The 18,223-nt window shown below is 36.8% G+C and overlaps 1 protein-coding gene across 3 annotated transcripts in view; it reads right to left on the reverse strand.

The window, feature by feature from the left end:
* Nucleotides 1-10,550: 10,550 nt before the first annotated feature.
* The window catches only part of LOC120781953 (sodium/hydrogen exchanger 9B2), a 72,303-nt gene continuing 64,630 nt past the window's right edge, over nt 10,551-18,223 (reverse strand). For 2 of the 3 annotated variants that reach the window (XM_040114135.1, XM_040114126.1), the window contains exon 10: nt 10,553-11,437. In XM_040114135.1, coding sequence (XP_039970069.1) covers nt 10,961-11,437 — 477 coding nt within the window. In that variant the 3' untranslated portion in view covers nt 10,553-10,960. Of the gene's footprint in view, nt 11,438-18,223 lie in introns of all 3 variants that reach the window. The other variant, XM_040114116.1, reaches the window with a different exon arrangement.

Below are 18,223 nucleotides of genomic sequence, written 5' to 3' on the forward strand. Positions count from 1 at the left end.
TATTTCAATTTTATATTTATATTTATAATTTATATCAAATTGCTTTATTTCTTTAATAATTTATTGTACACAAATTTTGAACAGGTGGCAATTCTCTACGGAAATAATTTAAATTAAATTATAATTTCATAAGCCTATTCACTTTGGCATATGTATATCTTGCGGTATTATTTTAACTTAAATTTGTATTTACTTATTATTTTGAAACAGGTGGTAATCTTTTTCAAAATACAAGTATTGTAAATTAAAGACATTAATTTATACACATTTGTTTTTTTTTCGTACTGTCACGTGTTTCTTTCATTATATGTGGAATGCAAATTTTAACAGGTGGCAATCCTAACTAAATTATAACTTGCTCAAACCTCTACATTTTGTTACGATATTGCCATATACATTTACCTCAAAATTTTTTCTTATACCTTTTTTATAAATTTACTAAAAATTTTCATCAGGTGGCAATCTTATTTCAAAATATTATTACTGCTCATCAGCATGTTTTATAAGCTTTATTACTATAACAATTAATAATTTTTTATATTAAAAAAAATGTAACAGGTGGCAACACTATCCGGCATTAATTCATTTGAAAATTGCCTAACCCTCTTCAGTTTTATATGGGTATTTTTTCGCATTTTTTATTAAAGGCAATATTTTAAAACAGGTGGCAACTCTTTCAAAATAATTTAAATTTTAAAATTTTTATCTGTTTTTATTTCTTTGTTTGTTGTTGTTTTTACTAAATTAGGAATTTTTTCAATGAAAATTTTAAAGAGATGGCAATCCTCCACACAAACATTTTAGGCGCTAAGAATTTTGAATTTTGCAGTTGTGTTGCACTAATTTCGGCTTACTGGGTACTCCAACCTTTATGTGTACACACCTATGTATGTACATACATTTCTACATTATACTCACAAACAAAGCTTTGAGACACGCCATTCACCGTTGCTGCACAGATTTCCGTTGTCAAAACAAAGCTTCCAAGCATCAATCAAAATTGGCATGCATTTAATTGAAATATATATGGCAATATTAGCAATGTTGCAATGCGATGACGTTTGGCTGCAATAGCCCTAACAACAACAACCGGCTACGTGTATGTATTATATGTGTGTGTGTTTGGCAAATGTGTTTGCAACATGATGTTAATTATGTTGGCTGCTCGCGTGTAACACAATATGAGTGCACAATGTTGCACCGTTGTGTGGCATGGCAATATCGAATTGCATATGGAAGCCACCGCTATGCACAGAGTCGTGTGTTGAAAGCAGCTTGATTTGACAAAGCGAAACATTTGCTTTTGTTTGGAGACATATGTAAGTGTGTATGTATGAGTAAAAATTGATGTGCGTGTGTATGTATCTCTCACGAATTTAGGTGCAAATGAGTTTTTAGCATGCTAATGCATTCACCAAAATTTGATACCGTTAAATCAAAAGTGATTATCGAATTTATTTCGAATGAACAACAATGGAATTTTCAAAAACTTTTCATCACAGATTAGTTGCATGCAACAGAGCAATATAATTTTAATTAATTTGCGCAACAAAAAGATTTCAAAAAACAATTCCACAACTTTTTCAAAGAACTGATGCTAAATAATTGCTATTAATAAGTAAACCCAAAAGTTTACAGTAAATTCTTGGAAAAGCCAGCAATATTTACAAGCTTAAAATAATACGCCGTTACATAACTGTAAGCGATTAACAATTAATTAATAAGAAACCAATTAACAAGTGCTTAAGTCGGATAATGATTATCAAATGCATCTGAAGTGATTTTAATTGTCGAAAACTCTCAATTGTTACTCCAATGGCTTTAAGTGTTCGCCAAAGATCCGAACTGAACTTTGCGTCACTAATCCCACAGCTTGGAAAGAAGTATGCAAAAGGAAAGCAAAAGCAACAAAAAACAGTCTGAATTGTTAGGCTATGGTCTTTTTGTTTGTTTCATTTTTGATAATTTTGTTGAGATAAGGACAGTTAATTTCCTCGTGCTCTCGTCGCATTTGTTTTGGGTCCAAATATTGTCATAAAATGTCATTGGTTTTACAGCTGACAGTTGTAATAAAATTACTTTCGACACAATACAGCTAAGTCTAAAGCAGACAGAAATACCCTGTTGGAACTGAAAGAGCTAAGTTCGGGTATAAACGAACATTTACACTTGCAACTTGCAAAGATTAAAGCCAAGGAAGTACCTTCAGATACGTAAGGCTTATTGTTTATATGGGGGCTAGAGCAAATTTTCAAGCGATTTTATTCATTCTAAGCGCAAACATGCTCATTCTTTATATTAAGTATAAGGTCTCTAAAAGCATTATTCTTGCAATATTTTATACCGTTATATTAATTGCTTCTTGTTTGGTATACTCGAAAGGAAAGATTTAGGTGGAATTTAAAAATGTTTATTACCTGTGAAGTAAGTCTGGCTGTAATCCGATTGCGCCGATTTTGTAACATAAAAATGTTATAAGAATGCCAATTACCAAATTTCGTTGAAATCAATCTCGAAATATGGGTTTTCGCCAAAAACGAGTCCATCGTCCAATTTTGCGCCCGGCTCAATTTGGTTGTTGTAGCTCTAGTGGCTTAGGAGATATGTATGTTAAACTTATTAGACAAAATATTACTTGCTCGAAAGTATAGGTGTGAATTGAAGAAGTCAGTCCCTTTAAAGCCAGAGAAGACGAGAAGAGATAACTCAAGTAATGAAACGCAAGTCTAGGGTCTGTCCAGTATGCTTGGATGGGCTTTTTCCAGTTTTTCCTGGTGTTTTCCTTCCTTTCCTTTTTCGGTTCCTGATAAGGATTTCCATAATGCCACTCTTGCCTACTATAGATAAAGTCTAAAGTAAGTAAATGCTTTTAAAGCACAGAATGAACAGTCGGTTAGAGACTTCCACATATTTTTAGAAAACAATCATACATTTTGTAAACGTTTGAAATAATCCTAGGATTCTAAGTTCCACACGAATTTCGAATTATTCTAAACAGGGAAGGGTAGGGGATAAGCTTTTAGTAGTCTTCCAAACCATTGCTTTGACATAGCCTGTTTTTAGCCATTAGGTCTAACGGGTCTAAGCGTATAGCCGATTAGAACATCATTCCCGTTTTACGCAGTTTTGCTGGAATCAATTAGAGCTTACACGATTAATGTTGACGAAAATAACCGAGAAGTGTCGACAAATTTGTTTCAAAATGTCCCTAATAAATTACAGTTTTTACAAAGTGGGGTCTTTTTGGCATGCAACCTATACCAGATAATAACTTTTCTAGAAATAAGGGGCCAATGGAATATTTCTGGTGTTACTCGACTTCATATATGAAAGATTTGCTGCTCTACGTTCCTCTTAAGCGGGTATTCTGGTTTAGAAGCCCGAATTTAAGGTATTTTTTTTGACGCGATAAAAAAAAATCAAAAATCATTTTTACTATCCATTTTTTACATGCTTTTTATTGATATTCAAAAAATACGAAACATAAATAATATAAGAAAAGAAATTAAGTTTAAAAAAACTGCAGGTCGGCGAAGTAGAGACTGATAAAACAATGGCTTGTCCTGGTGTGCAGGATATAAATCCTTTTCGTGACCTAAAATGAAAATTTATGCGAAATCTGTGAAGAGTAAAAGTGACGTTATCGCACTACGAAACGTTCTTGAAAAAAAAAAAATTACAAAATGGTGGAGGTTTCAAAAAAAGTTTCGTATTTTCCCTGTTTTTTGGTGGTTCGGAATTTTTTAAAAACAAAAAAAAATCTTTCGAAAGCTCTTCGTGGTGCGATACTATAATGAACAAGTAAGGAAGGGCTAAGTTTGGGTGTCACCGAACATTTTATACTCTCGCATGGTAAAGTGATAATCGAGATTTCATAATACGTCATTTACATATTTTTCAAATACCGTATTTTTGTAAAGTTTTATTCCGCTATCATCATTGGTTCCTAATGTTTATACTCGTATTATACAGAGAAGGCATCAGATGGAATTCAAAATAGCGTTATATTGGAAGAAGGCGTGGTTGTGAACCGATTTCACCCATATTTCTGTACATGTCATCAGGGTGTTAAGAAAATATTATATACCAGAATTTCATTGAAATCGGTCTAGTAGCTTCTGAGATATGGTTCTTGGTCCATAAGTGGGCGGCGCCATGCCCATTTTCAATTACAAAAAAAAAAGCCTGGGTGCAGCTTCCTTCTGCCACTTCTTCCGTAAAATTTAGTGTTTCTGACGTTTTTTGTTAGTCGGTTAACGCACTTTTAGTGATTTTGAACATAACCTTTGTATGGGAGGTGGGCGTGGTTATTATCCGATTTCTTTTTTTGAACTGTATATGGAAATACCTGAAGAAAACGACTGTGTAGAGTTTGGTTACCATAGCTATAGTAGTTTCCGAGATATGTACAAAAAACTTAGTAGGGGGTGGGGCCACGCCCATTTTCCAAAACAATTGCGTCGAAATATGCCCCTCCCTAATGCGATCTTTTGTGCCAAATTTCACTTTAATATCTTTATTTATGGCTTAGTTATGACACTTTATAGGTTTTCGGTTTCCGCCATTTTGTGGGCGTGGCAGTGGGCCGATTTTGCCCATCTTCGAACTTAACCTTCTCATGGAGCCAAGGAATACGTGTACCAAGTTTCATCATGATATCTCAATTTTTACTGCAAGTTACAGCAGACGGACGGACAGACGGACAGACGGACGGACAGACGGACGGACGCACAGACAGACATCCGGATTTCAACTCTACTCGTCGCCCTGATCACTTTGGTATACATAACCCTATATCTGACTCTTTTAGTTTTAGGACTTACAAACAACCGTTATGTGAACAAAACTATAATACTCTCGTTAGCAACATTGTTGCGAGAGTATAAAAAGAAAAATCCGTGTAAAATTTCATGTGAATCGGTTGAGTAGAACTTGAGATATCATGCACACCGTTTCTAGAAAAGTAGTTATGAGAAAAACGAGTTTAAAGTTTGAGAACTAGTCCCACGCTGTCGGAGTCGGAGTCACAAAATGAGCTGTAACTCGGAAAATAATTTGAATTTCGAAAAATCCTCTTGGGAACATTTTTTTAAAGGGTTAAACTATAAAAATATGCAAAAAAAGTCGATTTTTTCGAATTTCTAAACCAGAATACCCCCTTTAAGCTAGAAATTGAAAATGTACGTTTATCTAGGTTTGACGAAAGAAAAGTTTGATGAACACAATTCCATTTCCAAGGTTTTCAATAGCACTTATGAGGTAATCTTTTGCCTAATACTGTATGAAAGAATAATGGACGAATGTGATCACCAAAAGCAAAATATTATACCCTTGGCTTGACAGCCAGATTGGCAGCTATGCTGCACACAATTTCATATCCCTAAAAACCCCGTTATATCAATATATTTTACTAGTTGGTTCTTAAAAAATAGGCGAATTGTTATCAAATTCCTCGCAATTAAGTAAGTCTTTATTACATAAATATTTCCTACACGGACGATACAAATTTTTGCATACATACATATATCAGATTGAAACGCACAAAAGCCGTCTTTTCACTTCAAATTAGCGGTTGAATTGCTTTTGGAAGTTGTTTTTCGCATATTGTAAAAAAGTGAACTTAAAAAGCTGTCACATCAATAAAAAAGCTGCACTAGAATCATCAAAATTAAAACAAAGATACATTGAAGATAAAAAGTTTTTGTCATAAAAATAAAAGATTTTGAAATTTTTTGAAGGGCACAGCAGCTGAGCCATTTGTTTTTGAGGAGGGTAGCAAGTAAAGCACTAAGATTTAATCAAGTAGTTAACGAAATTGTCAGGAATTTAATCATTTTGTTTTCCGTAGTTAATGATCTAACAGGGCGATTGGAAAGTCACCGAACTGTCACATTGTCGGCGCTTGATTCACTCCAAGTCCAATCGACAGTCATCCGAGTGGACTGAACGCGATAAACCCACTCCAAAGTAGGAAAGGTTATGGTCTGTATTTTGGAAAACGCATGGAGTAATTTTTATTGACTACCTTCAAAAAAGGGCGACCATTCTCTGCGACTATAACATAATATTATTGGAACGCTTGAAGGACGAGATCTCCGAAAACGGCCCCAGTTGAAGAAAAATAAAGTCATGTTTCACCAAGACTATGTTTTCACCAAGACTATGCAAGGCACTGAAAATGGTGACAGAAATCCATGAATTGGGCTTCGAATGGCTTCCGCATCCACTGCATCAGGCCGCGAACGACTATTTCATGTTCTTGGCTTTCAAAAGAATGTTCGTTGGAAAGAAATTTTTGTTGAATAAAGTGGTGATAGCAGACACTGGGGCCTATTTTGAATGCCTTGAAAAAAAACGAATTTTTCCAAAAAGATGTATTTACTTACAAAATAATACTTAGCAGGAACTACCTTAAATCAAATATTGTGATGTGGACTTAGACCAATTATGAAGTATGGAGCACTGGTTTCGTGTCCAACAATATGTAGTACAATATCGGGGCTACTAAGTTATGTCTGTCTGACTGATACGCTCAATATACTCCTGCATAAACTGACCATAAAATTAGCAGTAAATTCTGTTATAAGAAGAAAGGAAATATGATGTTGGAACAGGAAGGATTATGAACAAGCGCTATCCTGAAGCAGTTAGTCTTAACTAAATCAGACTTTATCCTCCCAAGGTTAGTTACAGTAGACACTTTCGGGTAAGGACATCCTCTAAACGTGAATGTAGACGAGGTTTACTAGGTGGGGTGATATAAGTCTATACCGGCGGGTCCAAAATGCACTGCGAAGAAGTGGCGAGAGTATATTACAATGATTTTGAAATCTCACTGTCTATCAGGCTACTAAACTCAGCCAGTATCTTCCAGGCGAATATATTAGGCACAGAGAAGCCCTGTAAAGTACTCTTAAATAACTATCGTAGGAAAGCACACATTTACAATAGAGCGAGTTGATTTGCAGACAGCCAAAAAAAATGGAAAAATCGCGTATGCGGAGAGTTTCCTCGGATCTTTCTGAACAACTTTGTCTAAGAGACCATAGGTCTAAAATCAGTTTCAAGCCAGCAATATTTGCCGCAAAGTTTTTTTAGAGACTATAAACACTTGTACATCAGGTTTTGAGATAACCGGGCTTCGGCTCACAGTCTCTTAAGCAAAGCGGTTCAAAATGATCCGTAGAACATTTCCCGCATTTTCGATTTTATAAAAAAGGTCGACCGCTCAAGCGGATTGCTGGCCTTGTTGACGCCACAGACAAGCATGAAGCAGTAGTTTCGAGAAAGGCCTCTTTAAATTATTCCTTCGACTTACATGATCATCATGAAACAAGAAAATCCTAATAAAAAAGAAAGATTAAAGTAAACATTATAAAGCTTTCGAAAGACATAAGTACTTTAGCAGTAGCGGCGCTTAATCCCAAATCGATTTATGTGCACAAAACCAAAGTCATAAAACTTCTCCCTAAGCCTCACCCATCAAATGTGAAAAACAAAAGCAATGTTAAATAATTGTTGCAGGTACAAACGTGCACCTGAAAAGTTCAACGGCATTATCAAGCTGGCAAATGCCTTTATTTACGCGCCGAAGCTGAGCTCTCATTGTTTTGTGCTTGCTTTATTATCATTGTTTCTGACTTCATTTCTCACTCCGCGCTCCACCAGTTTTCAATATATTTCTACAAGCTAAGCGAATAAAGTGTGCTGCTTCATCTGCGCTGAAACGACAACAACAAAAAACACAATGGGGAGAGGGGGGAATGCATAAAAAGCGTTATAAGTACAAATCGAACACGGTATTGCCAATAAAAATGTATTACATAATTTTTTCCGTCATAAAAAGTTGTTGTAGTAATTGGAAGACACGCGAAAACAAAAAGTATAAGAATAAGCATCAAAATGAAGAAAACAATTGAAAAGTTAAAAACTTTTTAATGCTTCCATTTGTGCACTTCACTTGAACAAAGTGGCTGCCGTAAGTGCCACACTTAGGGTGCGCAATAATAGCTGGCGGGGCCCGGGATGACCTCGCCCGTCATCGGCGTATGGCAATAAGCTGCAGAGAAAAACAAAGCACTTGCAGCTCAATTTAAATATGAGTGAGTGTGTCTAAATTAGCATACACATACACACACAAGGAAATTCTTTACAAATGTTGGCAACAACAGACCCTGGAATGTGCTGTCAAAGCTTAAAGCATACGAAAATACACACAAACACATTCATTTACTCGATATGAACTAAAGTTTCGCTGCGAAATGACTTCGGCCAATAAATGGCGTCTCTCTTCAAGCTTAGCCGCACTTTTATAACTTAAAATTTTGATTGAAGTATTTTACGAGTATATGTTTAGTTTGGTAAGGTCCCAATCATCGAACCCGTAGCAGCACTTCGAATATGCTGTCTTCAAATCTTAAGACACCATAAGCTTGTGCAGAAGTTGACTAAATTTAAGTTATATGGCTAATTCCCAGGATATGAACAAGGAATTGAGTGGCTTGTGAAGCCAGAAAAATAATTCCTGTTTTTGGATTTTGTGTGTAGACACGCTCCTGGATGCCTAAAGTTGTAAGATCCAGGGGTTTTAGCTTCACATCGCAAATACGGAACAATTGAAATCATTATTTTTGATATTTCTCTCGTCTTCTGCTACGCAGCTTCTGCAACTGGTTTCTAGTAAGACTTCAAACTTTATCGCGTGGACACTAAAGGGCAATAATAGGTACAACTCCTGAATTTGCAGTAAGACTAATCTCGCTGAGTGCGAAGAATTCGTAGGTTCTCTTGAGATATTAATTTGTCCAGAAGAGTTTGGCCATCGCACAAATACTGTAGTTGTCCAGCGGTCAGTAAGCCCTCGCGAAACCCAGCTATGCTGTGGTACGTCGAAAGAGGGCAACGAAGCCACGATCAGTTCACTTCAGTGACAACAAGTCTGCGCCAACTTGCCTTGCCTGCGATTTCCCTAAGGTCTGATACTCAAACTGAGACAACTCTCCTTCCTTGTGAAAATCCGGAATATTTAAACATCAGTTTCTGTGGATCTGATAGCAACTTTCGCGGCCATAAGCGATTGGGATTGATGTTCGCGTATAACACAACAATGCAGAATCAAGGAAGAATTAAGACAGGAATAGGAATTGTCGGTTTATGTAATATTGTAGACGCATGGTCAGTATGAGTGTTGAGTGTTGAAAGATGTTTTATAAATAATATTTGAAGTCGTAAAGCTCGTGAACTTATTACGATATTTTGTACTGAATAAATTTTTTACTACCAGAGTAAGAACTGATTAAAAGGTTTACGAATAATAATATGTAATGGTTTAAAAATATATCCTATAAGATAGAGTCAGTAGTATTCGTTCGGTATACCACGACCTTTAAAGTCTTTGGTCCAATGTTTCTGGTATCTTCTTCTTTATTTGCTTAGACAACGCTTACGCGGCTATAGCCGAATTTAGTGTGGCGAATGTAGCCATGCGTAGAAGTTCACGCAAGTGAGGAAAGTTCTCTGATTGCCATTCACTTGGACTTGGCCAGAAATGATTCATTCACATATGGCTCAAGCAACTCACGACTCTTCTGGGTAGCCAAAAAACATCCGTTTGAAGGCGAGCTAAACTGAACATCCCTCTCCAGGGTTGTGCACTGGGTTTGGGACCCGCCACGTGAAAATGAAATTATCAAAATAGCCTCGGATGAAAGACCCCCCTGTTGATGACAGTCACTGCAAAAGTGTTAAGGTTTACGTCTCTAGTATAGTCCTGTAAAAAAGTTCATTACCTCTATGTTCCAAAAATGTATTTATTCTGCTTTGGATTTCTTGATAAAAAATACCCTAAACCTAACATAATCCTAGAACGAAAAAAATCCAAATGTAATGCTCCAAAAACATTTACAATAAGATAGAGAGCACAATATTTCTTCGGTGGACCAGGCGGCATTTAAAGTCCTTGATTCGTCCCAGGTGTAGTCCAGTAAAAGAGCTCGTTATATCAATATATCGAATAACATTCTGTTCTAGATTAGATTTCTTGATAAAGCGGCCTAATCTATAGTTTTGTAAATCTACAAAAGAACAAATCGCACACTACTAAACGTTTTAGCAAGAACTTGGACGACATGTTATCGTATAAATCACCTAAAAAACTTATTTTTTCAGTTAAAGTATATTTAAGAGTCCTTTATGATGAAGCGTTGTCATTGACAGACAAATCTAAAACTTTAAATAATTACTTTTTTGAAAAAATATATACATATAAATTCATTCGAAAACACCGAAGTTGCACACCATAAGCGCAGAATGAATAGTCAAGTCACACACCATAAAGAGTGAATATTGATTCGATGATGACTTAAGTAGCATTCATGAATTAAAAACTTTGAGCCTAAAATCGGTATATCCGATGAATGAAGACAGTATATATTTTTAATTATATAAGTATAGATACCAAGTCAACTAAGCCCCAGGAGAAGACTTACCAGCTTAACAAATTAAAAAAGAATATTATTTGAATAAGTTTATAAAAAATATTCGCTTTATTTAAAATTTTAAGTATTCAATTAAGTATTTTTATCTTAGAACCGAAATTAAATAAAAAATTAAGTAAAACATCAGAGGACACGCCAATCAAAAAACTCACTTACATTTTCTACGGAATTAAGTAATTGGTAAGTCACTTTAAGTATTAATATTAAGCCACTAATTATACATATATGCGACAAAAATAATATTCCAATCTTAGACGCTAACATTTTTCACTTTTAAAGTGTTTCTTCGCATATATTTTCGTGTTTATATGCCGCCTACGCACAAACGCACGCGCAAACCTCCGCTAAAGATAACGCCATAACGCCATAACGTCAACATCACACACACATACACACACAACTGTTGACCGTTGAACAACTGTTGGCCAGGCGAGGCGCCAACTTATCCGCATTGTTAATTGGATTCAAACCAAGTGCTGTGGCGTCTTTGCTACCGGCAGCGGTGTACGCACCACGGAGGTGGCACCCACATCAATGCGCGTCTCCTTACCCACAGCGCTGGGCTCATCAACCGCTGCCATGACGTTGAGGCTGTTGCTACTGTTGTGCTCGGTTTTACCACGCGCTCCGCTGAGACTCTGCGCGACTTTTTGCGTGTAATTTACCGCATCACCAAGGCTGCTGCCATCGCTGTGGCGCTTCTTCTTGTACTCATTTCCATTTACATTGCCATCCATGTTGTTGTTACTGCCGCCAGCAGCGCTTTCGCTGCGTTGTAACCAATGCGGCGCTAATCTCAACATGAGCACTGCTCCCAGCGGCGCGGTGAAGATGATGGCTAACACCGAAATGATAAGCACATTGTTGGCCAAGGCGAGGCTCTGCTCATCGACCGTTTTTAATGATCTGGCCATATCCAAGGCGAGTGGACCCAGCGCGGCCTAAGGGTGAAAATGTGTTGGAAATTAAGAAACGCAGGACGAGACGCAGGAAAAATATAAAAAATAATATTAATACTAAAAAAAAACACAAAAATGTTGTATATGTGTGGGTATGTGAGGAGGTGTGTAGGTGAAATGATGGATGAAGTTGTGATGTTAATAAAAATAAAGCATGAAAATAAAAGAAAGCACAAATTAAAATATATACGAAGTAAAATACTGAAAGTCATCTCCGCCTACCCGAGTCTTCAACTTTATACATCGTTATTCCTCCCAATATGGGGCCGTGGTGCTAGTTTAATGACAGCCTCTCACAAATTGTTGCCATGCTATCAACTACAACCACTGTCAGTCACTTTCCGTGTGGTCAACACGTGCCTGTGCTGGCCCACGGCTGCCGGCTAAGTGAGCGTTAAAATTGAACGCGCAGATGAATAAAGAAATTTACACGCTCATAAAATGCCATATTGTCAGTGGCGTTGTTATTATTTGAGATATTAAATTAAACAAATAAAATTAAGTGTTCCATGGTTGAGAGCAAGGCAGGCAAAGAATGACTGAAGATGACTTGCTCAGACCCATTGATATGTCGGTGGGAGTGGCGAGGACACTCCATAGCAAAGCACTGTCGTTGTAGGAAGTCAAGCGATATCGTCAACGAAAAATCAGAGCGCTATCAGCATAAATTATTTTTTGCGGCAGCAAAACAAAGCCGCCTTATTGGAGATGTTTCATGCTGAATTCAAGGAAATTGAAATAAAATCTGAGTTTAAATGAGTATGTATTTGCACATGGGCGTTTTGGGCGTAATGCAAAATAGAAATATGTTTTATGAGCTTATAATGCTTATTTCTTTTTTTGCCTATATGCGACTATAGACTCTTTTATTCACGACTACTCGTTTTACCTTATCTTAGACTTGTTTTGGGGTTTCTGCTTATAATATCTTATTGAGCCAGGTTATAGAAGTGGTATGGCTGAAAATTCCAGTTTCGGTAAAACATTGAACAGCTTTTAATAGCAGGCTTTTTTAGTAGAGCTTTTCAAAAGCTTTTCTCTTTCTGAAACTGGCCTTTTTTGAATCTCACCATTACCTTAGCTCAGTGTTCAGTATCTATTTTGCTAGGAAGTTCGAGCTCCACTGGCTTCTTACGGTTCACTACTAAAAGGGTGCGCATCCGATGAGCTCTTCAAGCGACAACAATATACAAGGCACTGTGCAATCACAAGGTCTTTTGAGCTCATGGTAAATATTAAGAGTTTTAATGAACACAACTTGGCGCATATAAAAGTGCTAAGTATACATCGATGAACTTAATTCAATGGTTGATGGTGAAGTTTCATCCAAGACCAGTATTTACCGTATGGTGAATTCAATGTAGGTCGTAGATTACTCCACGCCAAACTTCATAAAAGTCGTCCAAAATTATTTCTTGTTTCGGAAACTATAAAAGCCGTGCACAAACCGATATTGCAAGATCGTCATATGACCTATCGTGAGATTAAGACAACTATAAGCATTAGTGCGACCAGCATTGAATCAGTATTATATGAAAATTTGACTGTAAAAAAATTTTTTCACTTTGAGACCCACTCAATTTGTCAATCGCTCATACTATAAAAGACTTGTCTTCATTGGTCGAGCAAAAATAAAAAAAATACGAAAACGGTGCTTTGAAATACATCTAAGACATCGTGAAATAAGAAAATGGACTTACTCCCTAAAGTGAACAGTAGTCGACAGTATGGCTGTTTCCAAAAATGAACTAAGAGATCAACGTTTTTAGACAACTGAAAAAGTGGTTGTTGCGTTCCAAACGCATGGTTTGGAGATGCCTTAATCAGAGTGGCAAAAGTGCTTCGAAAAAAAGCAAAAGTGTAAAGATCTTAATGGAGAATATTATGAAAAACTATGAAGTGATTTTTGGTGATTAATTTTTCTTTTTTTTTGTGTTCTCTAATCTCGAAATGTGAGAGGCAACTTATATTTTCTCTGTAAGCCAAAAACTAAAGCTTTAATTATCTCGTAGTATTTTTTGACGAGAAATTTAGCGAGAAAAAAGATAAATGTGATAAGCAGTGAAATGTTATAGCTCAGTAAATCCTCAATTATATGTAGATTGAAAAAAATCTTTAGTACTTAAGCAAACCCGCCGTCACTGTACATTGCTCAAAAGCTCGCAACGTTAAAGATGTTCTTATTTTATTATATTATTTTATCGGGTAATCCAATTAGAGGTACTTTTTCAAATAGCACTTTTTTGACAGATCATTTATGAAACATTTCAAACTGTCATATGAAGACTTACGCCTGAACAAAGTTTACAAATCGCTCAACTATATTCAGAAAATTCACGCTCTGTGTTTCGCAAGCTTCGCTCAATTTATGGTCAACATAATCGGCGTATTAAGCGTACTGTTCGCAACACCCTCACCCATCTTGAGACCCAGCATTCAAAATTGAATAATATTCCACAGAATAGACCACATCCATCACGCTGTGAAGAAAATATATCATCCGTATCGATTCGGCGCAGTTCGCAGCAACTCGGACTGACATATGGAACTACTTGGCGCATTTTGTGCTGAGATCATAAAATGAAAGCGTACAAAATAAAGCTTGTCGACGATGAAACTTATTTCTGGCACAATGGGCATGTAAACAAGAAAAAATTACCGCCTTTGGTAGAAAGAGCAAACTGAAGAGCTGCCATTTCATCCAGAAAAAACAACGGTTTAGTGTAGTTTTTGGACCGGTCGACTCATCGGTCCATATTTCTGCAAAGACTACAAACTTTAAATCTTAATAACTCATAAATAGTATAGCTTAAATCGCCACATAAAGAAATAGCTTTTATTTTACTCAACGAGGATCTTTTTCGCAACCAATTTCAACAATATTCCAAGACCGAGGTTGACGGAACATCAGCATCAACAAAAAAAAAATTCATGGGAAGCTATCTTGGAAGAAGAGAAAAAATATAGCTTTTTGTGATGCTTGTGTAGTCTCATCTTTCATCTTTCTTTAAACAACACCCGTACTACTGAAGTCTCTCTCTAAACTAGTTCAAGTTTCTATATTCAATGCATTGCCGTTCATTAAAAATGCATTAACGAATTTCAAAAGGTGAAATTTAGTCCCTGCAGCAAACCTTTGAAAGAGAATTCGTAGAAAAACGGACGAAAAGCGGAAAACCGCGTGCTCTTTTTGTGCACTTTGTGAGCTTTCCCTTGTTGTTTACGCACATTACATTTTATTTCGTTCTTTCGCCGCCCCCCATCTTTTCAGTGTGATGGGACTATTTCCATATACTTAATGATATATATACAAACATAGTTGTAGATATATATGTAAATATATAAGCATGTATATAAATGTTTATATATTTGCATACTTTTTCCAACAACTTTCGTGAGAAGCCAGGAAAAAATTTTGCATCCATTTCTTTGATATGTCTTTTAAACTTAAGACACGAGGTCACGAGCAAACGAAAATGGCGAAGTAAATAAATTAATGGAAATGAGATGGACTAAGAATAAAAGTTTACTTGCTAAGTTTTAGTCTAAGAGTTGAGCTGATATTTTACTATAGCGATTGGGTGAATATTATAGTGATTTTACTTCTTACACACAAAAATGCCTTTTAAAAATTGGTGAAATCCTCGGAGATTAAACTCTTTACGAAACATGTCACAGGCAAAGTTTGAAGTTGAATACGAAAAATAAATGGTGGAATATTCAACGACGCAACTTTTTTCAAAAATGGGAACTTTTGATAATTTCATTGTTGTTGTTGTAAATAACGGTAAATTTTACGTTCTTTTGTCTACTCATAGCTTTCTAAATTAATTTATTAAAATTGAAGGAAATTAAATGAAAGAAAAGTATATACTTTTTTTTATATTTATTACAAACAACAACAAAACTCTCCTCTGGCACTCGAGCGCATCACACGTTCCGAGTGTAATTCTCAACGCGAGCAAGCACACAGCAACCAGCAGCAAACAAACTAACCAAAGTGGCCAACCGCGTGACTTACCGAACAAACAAACAACACAGCAGCTGCTGCCGCTGTTGCTGTTGCTGCCAACAGACCGGCCAACAAGTTAGTCAACTGGCCAGCGCAAATGGCACAGCGTCCAAGCAAAGCCAAGCGGGCGAGAAAAATGTGAATCGCAGCAAACCGCATATTTAGCCTAACAAAGTATAAGCTGACCGCAGGAGCATGCAACATATGTGCCACATACGGCTACACTGCAACATGCAACAAGGAAATTGCGAAGCCAAAGCCGCACCGAAAAATAAAAGTTCAAAAGGGGTGCAGCGCGAAGCAACCAACAGTAAATGGTTAAGCTGACAGCGAACAAAGGCCAAACATTGAAAGAAGCGAGCTCATTGTCGAATTCATAGTCAGGCGGTGTGTGAGAAAGGTTGAGAAAAGCCGAAATGCATAGAATATATGAGAAATATATATATATATGTATACATATGGTATATAAACATATTTATTTACAGTTATGTAAGCAGAGGTGCCAGTCAATGCGATCGTGTTAGAAAATAACTTTCCAAACGTGGCATTTAAATTCATCTGCCACAAGCGCAAAAAGTCGCAAAAAACTTCTCGCATGCACTCGCACACACACATATGCTCTTATACCAATACATAAGAGTTACACAATATTTAATGTCGTAATGCACCCGTAGTTACTGCTGTTGGTGGGACCGCAAGGGCGGTGAGGACGGTTGGTCTTCGAATTGTGGCATGTTTTGCTGCACCGTTGCGGTTTGACGCGGTCTCAAAGCATGTTGTTAACGTCCGGCAACATAACGGTACATGTGTTTAAATAACGACGCCACGAGCATTCGGAATATTTTGCCAAAAATACAAATATATTTACATATGACTTCGACTGTATACGGTCCATACTCGTATGTGTCTATGCATATTAATGCCGTTCTTATTAGCTCGGCTCATTATTGAAGGAAAAGTTTAGGAATTATGTACAGTGAAGTTTCGCCTTTTAAACCGAAGAGTTTGCGTCCAAAACTCATCAACTACGCTTCACCAATGTGCTCGTCTGGATGTAGTGATAAGTACATAGCGAGACCTACATGGAAAACAATACATTCTATTCCAAGCAGTTTCTGTTGAGATGTTTTCACAAAAACCATTCCAGCGTCCTTGCAGTTGTCTGTTTGAAGCAAAACCGGCTTGTAGGTACATCAAGAGTTTTTCCCTCCACAAACAATACGCCGATCAGAGCCATTAACATCTTTCAACGACTCAGTGAGCGGTGTACTTAAAGTCGAACCACAACTCATAGCAGACAAAAAGCTCCAGTTGCCCGTAGAATCTATACTGACTCTTTAGCTACTTCATTCTAGATACTTTTACTTATCCAGCATTGAATCCCTATACAAAATGGCCAGCAATCAAATAGTGCCCGCATGACGCTAACCACCGCTTTGCATACCCAGTTAACCCCACTCATCTAACATCTCGTGTCAACCTGTCATGTTATTTTTGTTCAGTATTGCTTGGCATTTCATCATGGACTTACGCCTGAACAATGTTTACAAATCTTTCAACTTTATTACAAAAGTTTACTTTTTGTAAAGAATGTGTTTCGCGCCTTTCACTCAACTTATGGCCAACATAATCGGCTTACTAAGCTTACTATTTGCAACAATATCGCCCATATTGAGACCCAGAGACCCAGACAAGAAGATAATATTCAACCAAATAGTCCTCGTCCGGCACGTAGTAAAAAAATATTGCAGCCGTGGAAGAGAGTCCGTGGAGAGGCGACTCGGCGCATTTTACTTCGAGATCTTAAATAAAAAGCATACATAGAACAACTTGTACGAAAACTGAAGCCACTCGACCTTCCCAAGCGACATTGCTTTGCTCTATGGGTTCTTGAGAAGTTCCGAGAAGATCCGACTTTTCGAGCTAAATTTTGTTCAGCGATGAGGCCTACTATCTTTCTGGGTCTTAGGTCTTATAAACAAGCAAACTTTCCGCATTCGGGACGAAAAACAATCTGAAAAAACTCAAAAGCTGCCATTTCTTACAGTAAACAAAAGGATTTTGTGTGTGTTTTTTTTTTTCAAAATGATGGCGGTGAGAAAACCTGTCAATGGCGACCGTTATCGCGCCATGATAATCGATTATTTGATGCCTGAAATTGAAGCTCGCGATCTAGGCGATGTTTGGTTTCAACAAGACGGCGCCACTTCTCACACATCACACCAATCAATGGATTTATTGAGAGAACACTTCGGTGAGCAGTTAATTTCACGTTTTGGGTAGTTCTATTCGCCAACAAGATCGTGTGATATCACACCATTAGAGGTTTTCTTGTAGGGATATGTAAAGTCTAATGTCTATGTGTATAATTGCGCTTCGATTCAGACCTTGGAGAAAAATATTATTTGGACATAAATTGGAAACGTTAACACTAATTTAACTATATTTCCACAGAGTGTTATCTTTGTCGAAAGTGTAATGATTCCTCATTTGATTCAAGTTCTAAAAACCTTACATTTTACCTATTTATAATATCAGTGTGATAATTCTCGAGGACGATGCGGCTAACTAACGAAGGATGGCATATTTTCGCTGAGTACTCATTCCAACATATAGAATTATTGGCGAGTCCATTCTTAAGTAAAATGTTTCCTGCTTTTCTCGGTATTGATCAAAAAAATTAAAAGAGAGAAAGAGTATAGCACTCTTCTTCGAAATTTTGTCACAAGTTTTAAGTTTCAATTTTGTCCCATTAA

The sequence above is a fragment of the Bactrocera tryoni genome, chromosome 1 (assembly GCF_016617805.1).
Source record: "Bactrocera tryoni isolate S06 chromosome 1, CSIRO_BtryS06_freeze2, whole genome shotgun sequence".
Classification (NCBI taxonomy): Eukaryota; Metazoa; Arthropoda; class Insecta; order Diptera; family Tephritidae; genus Bactrocera; species Bactrocera tryoni.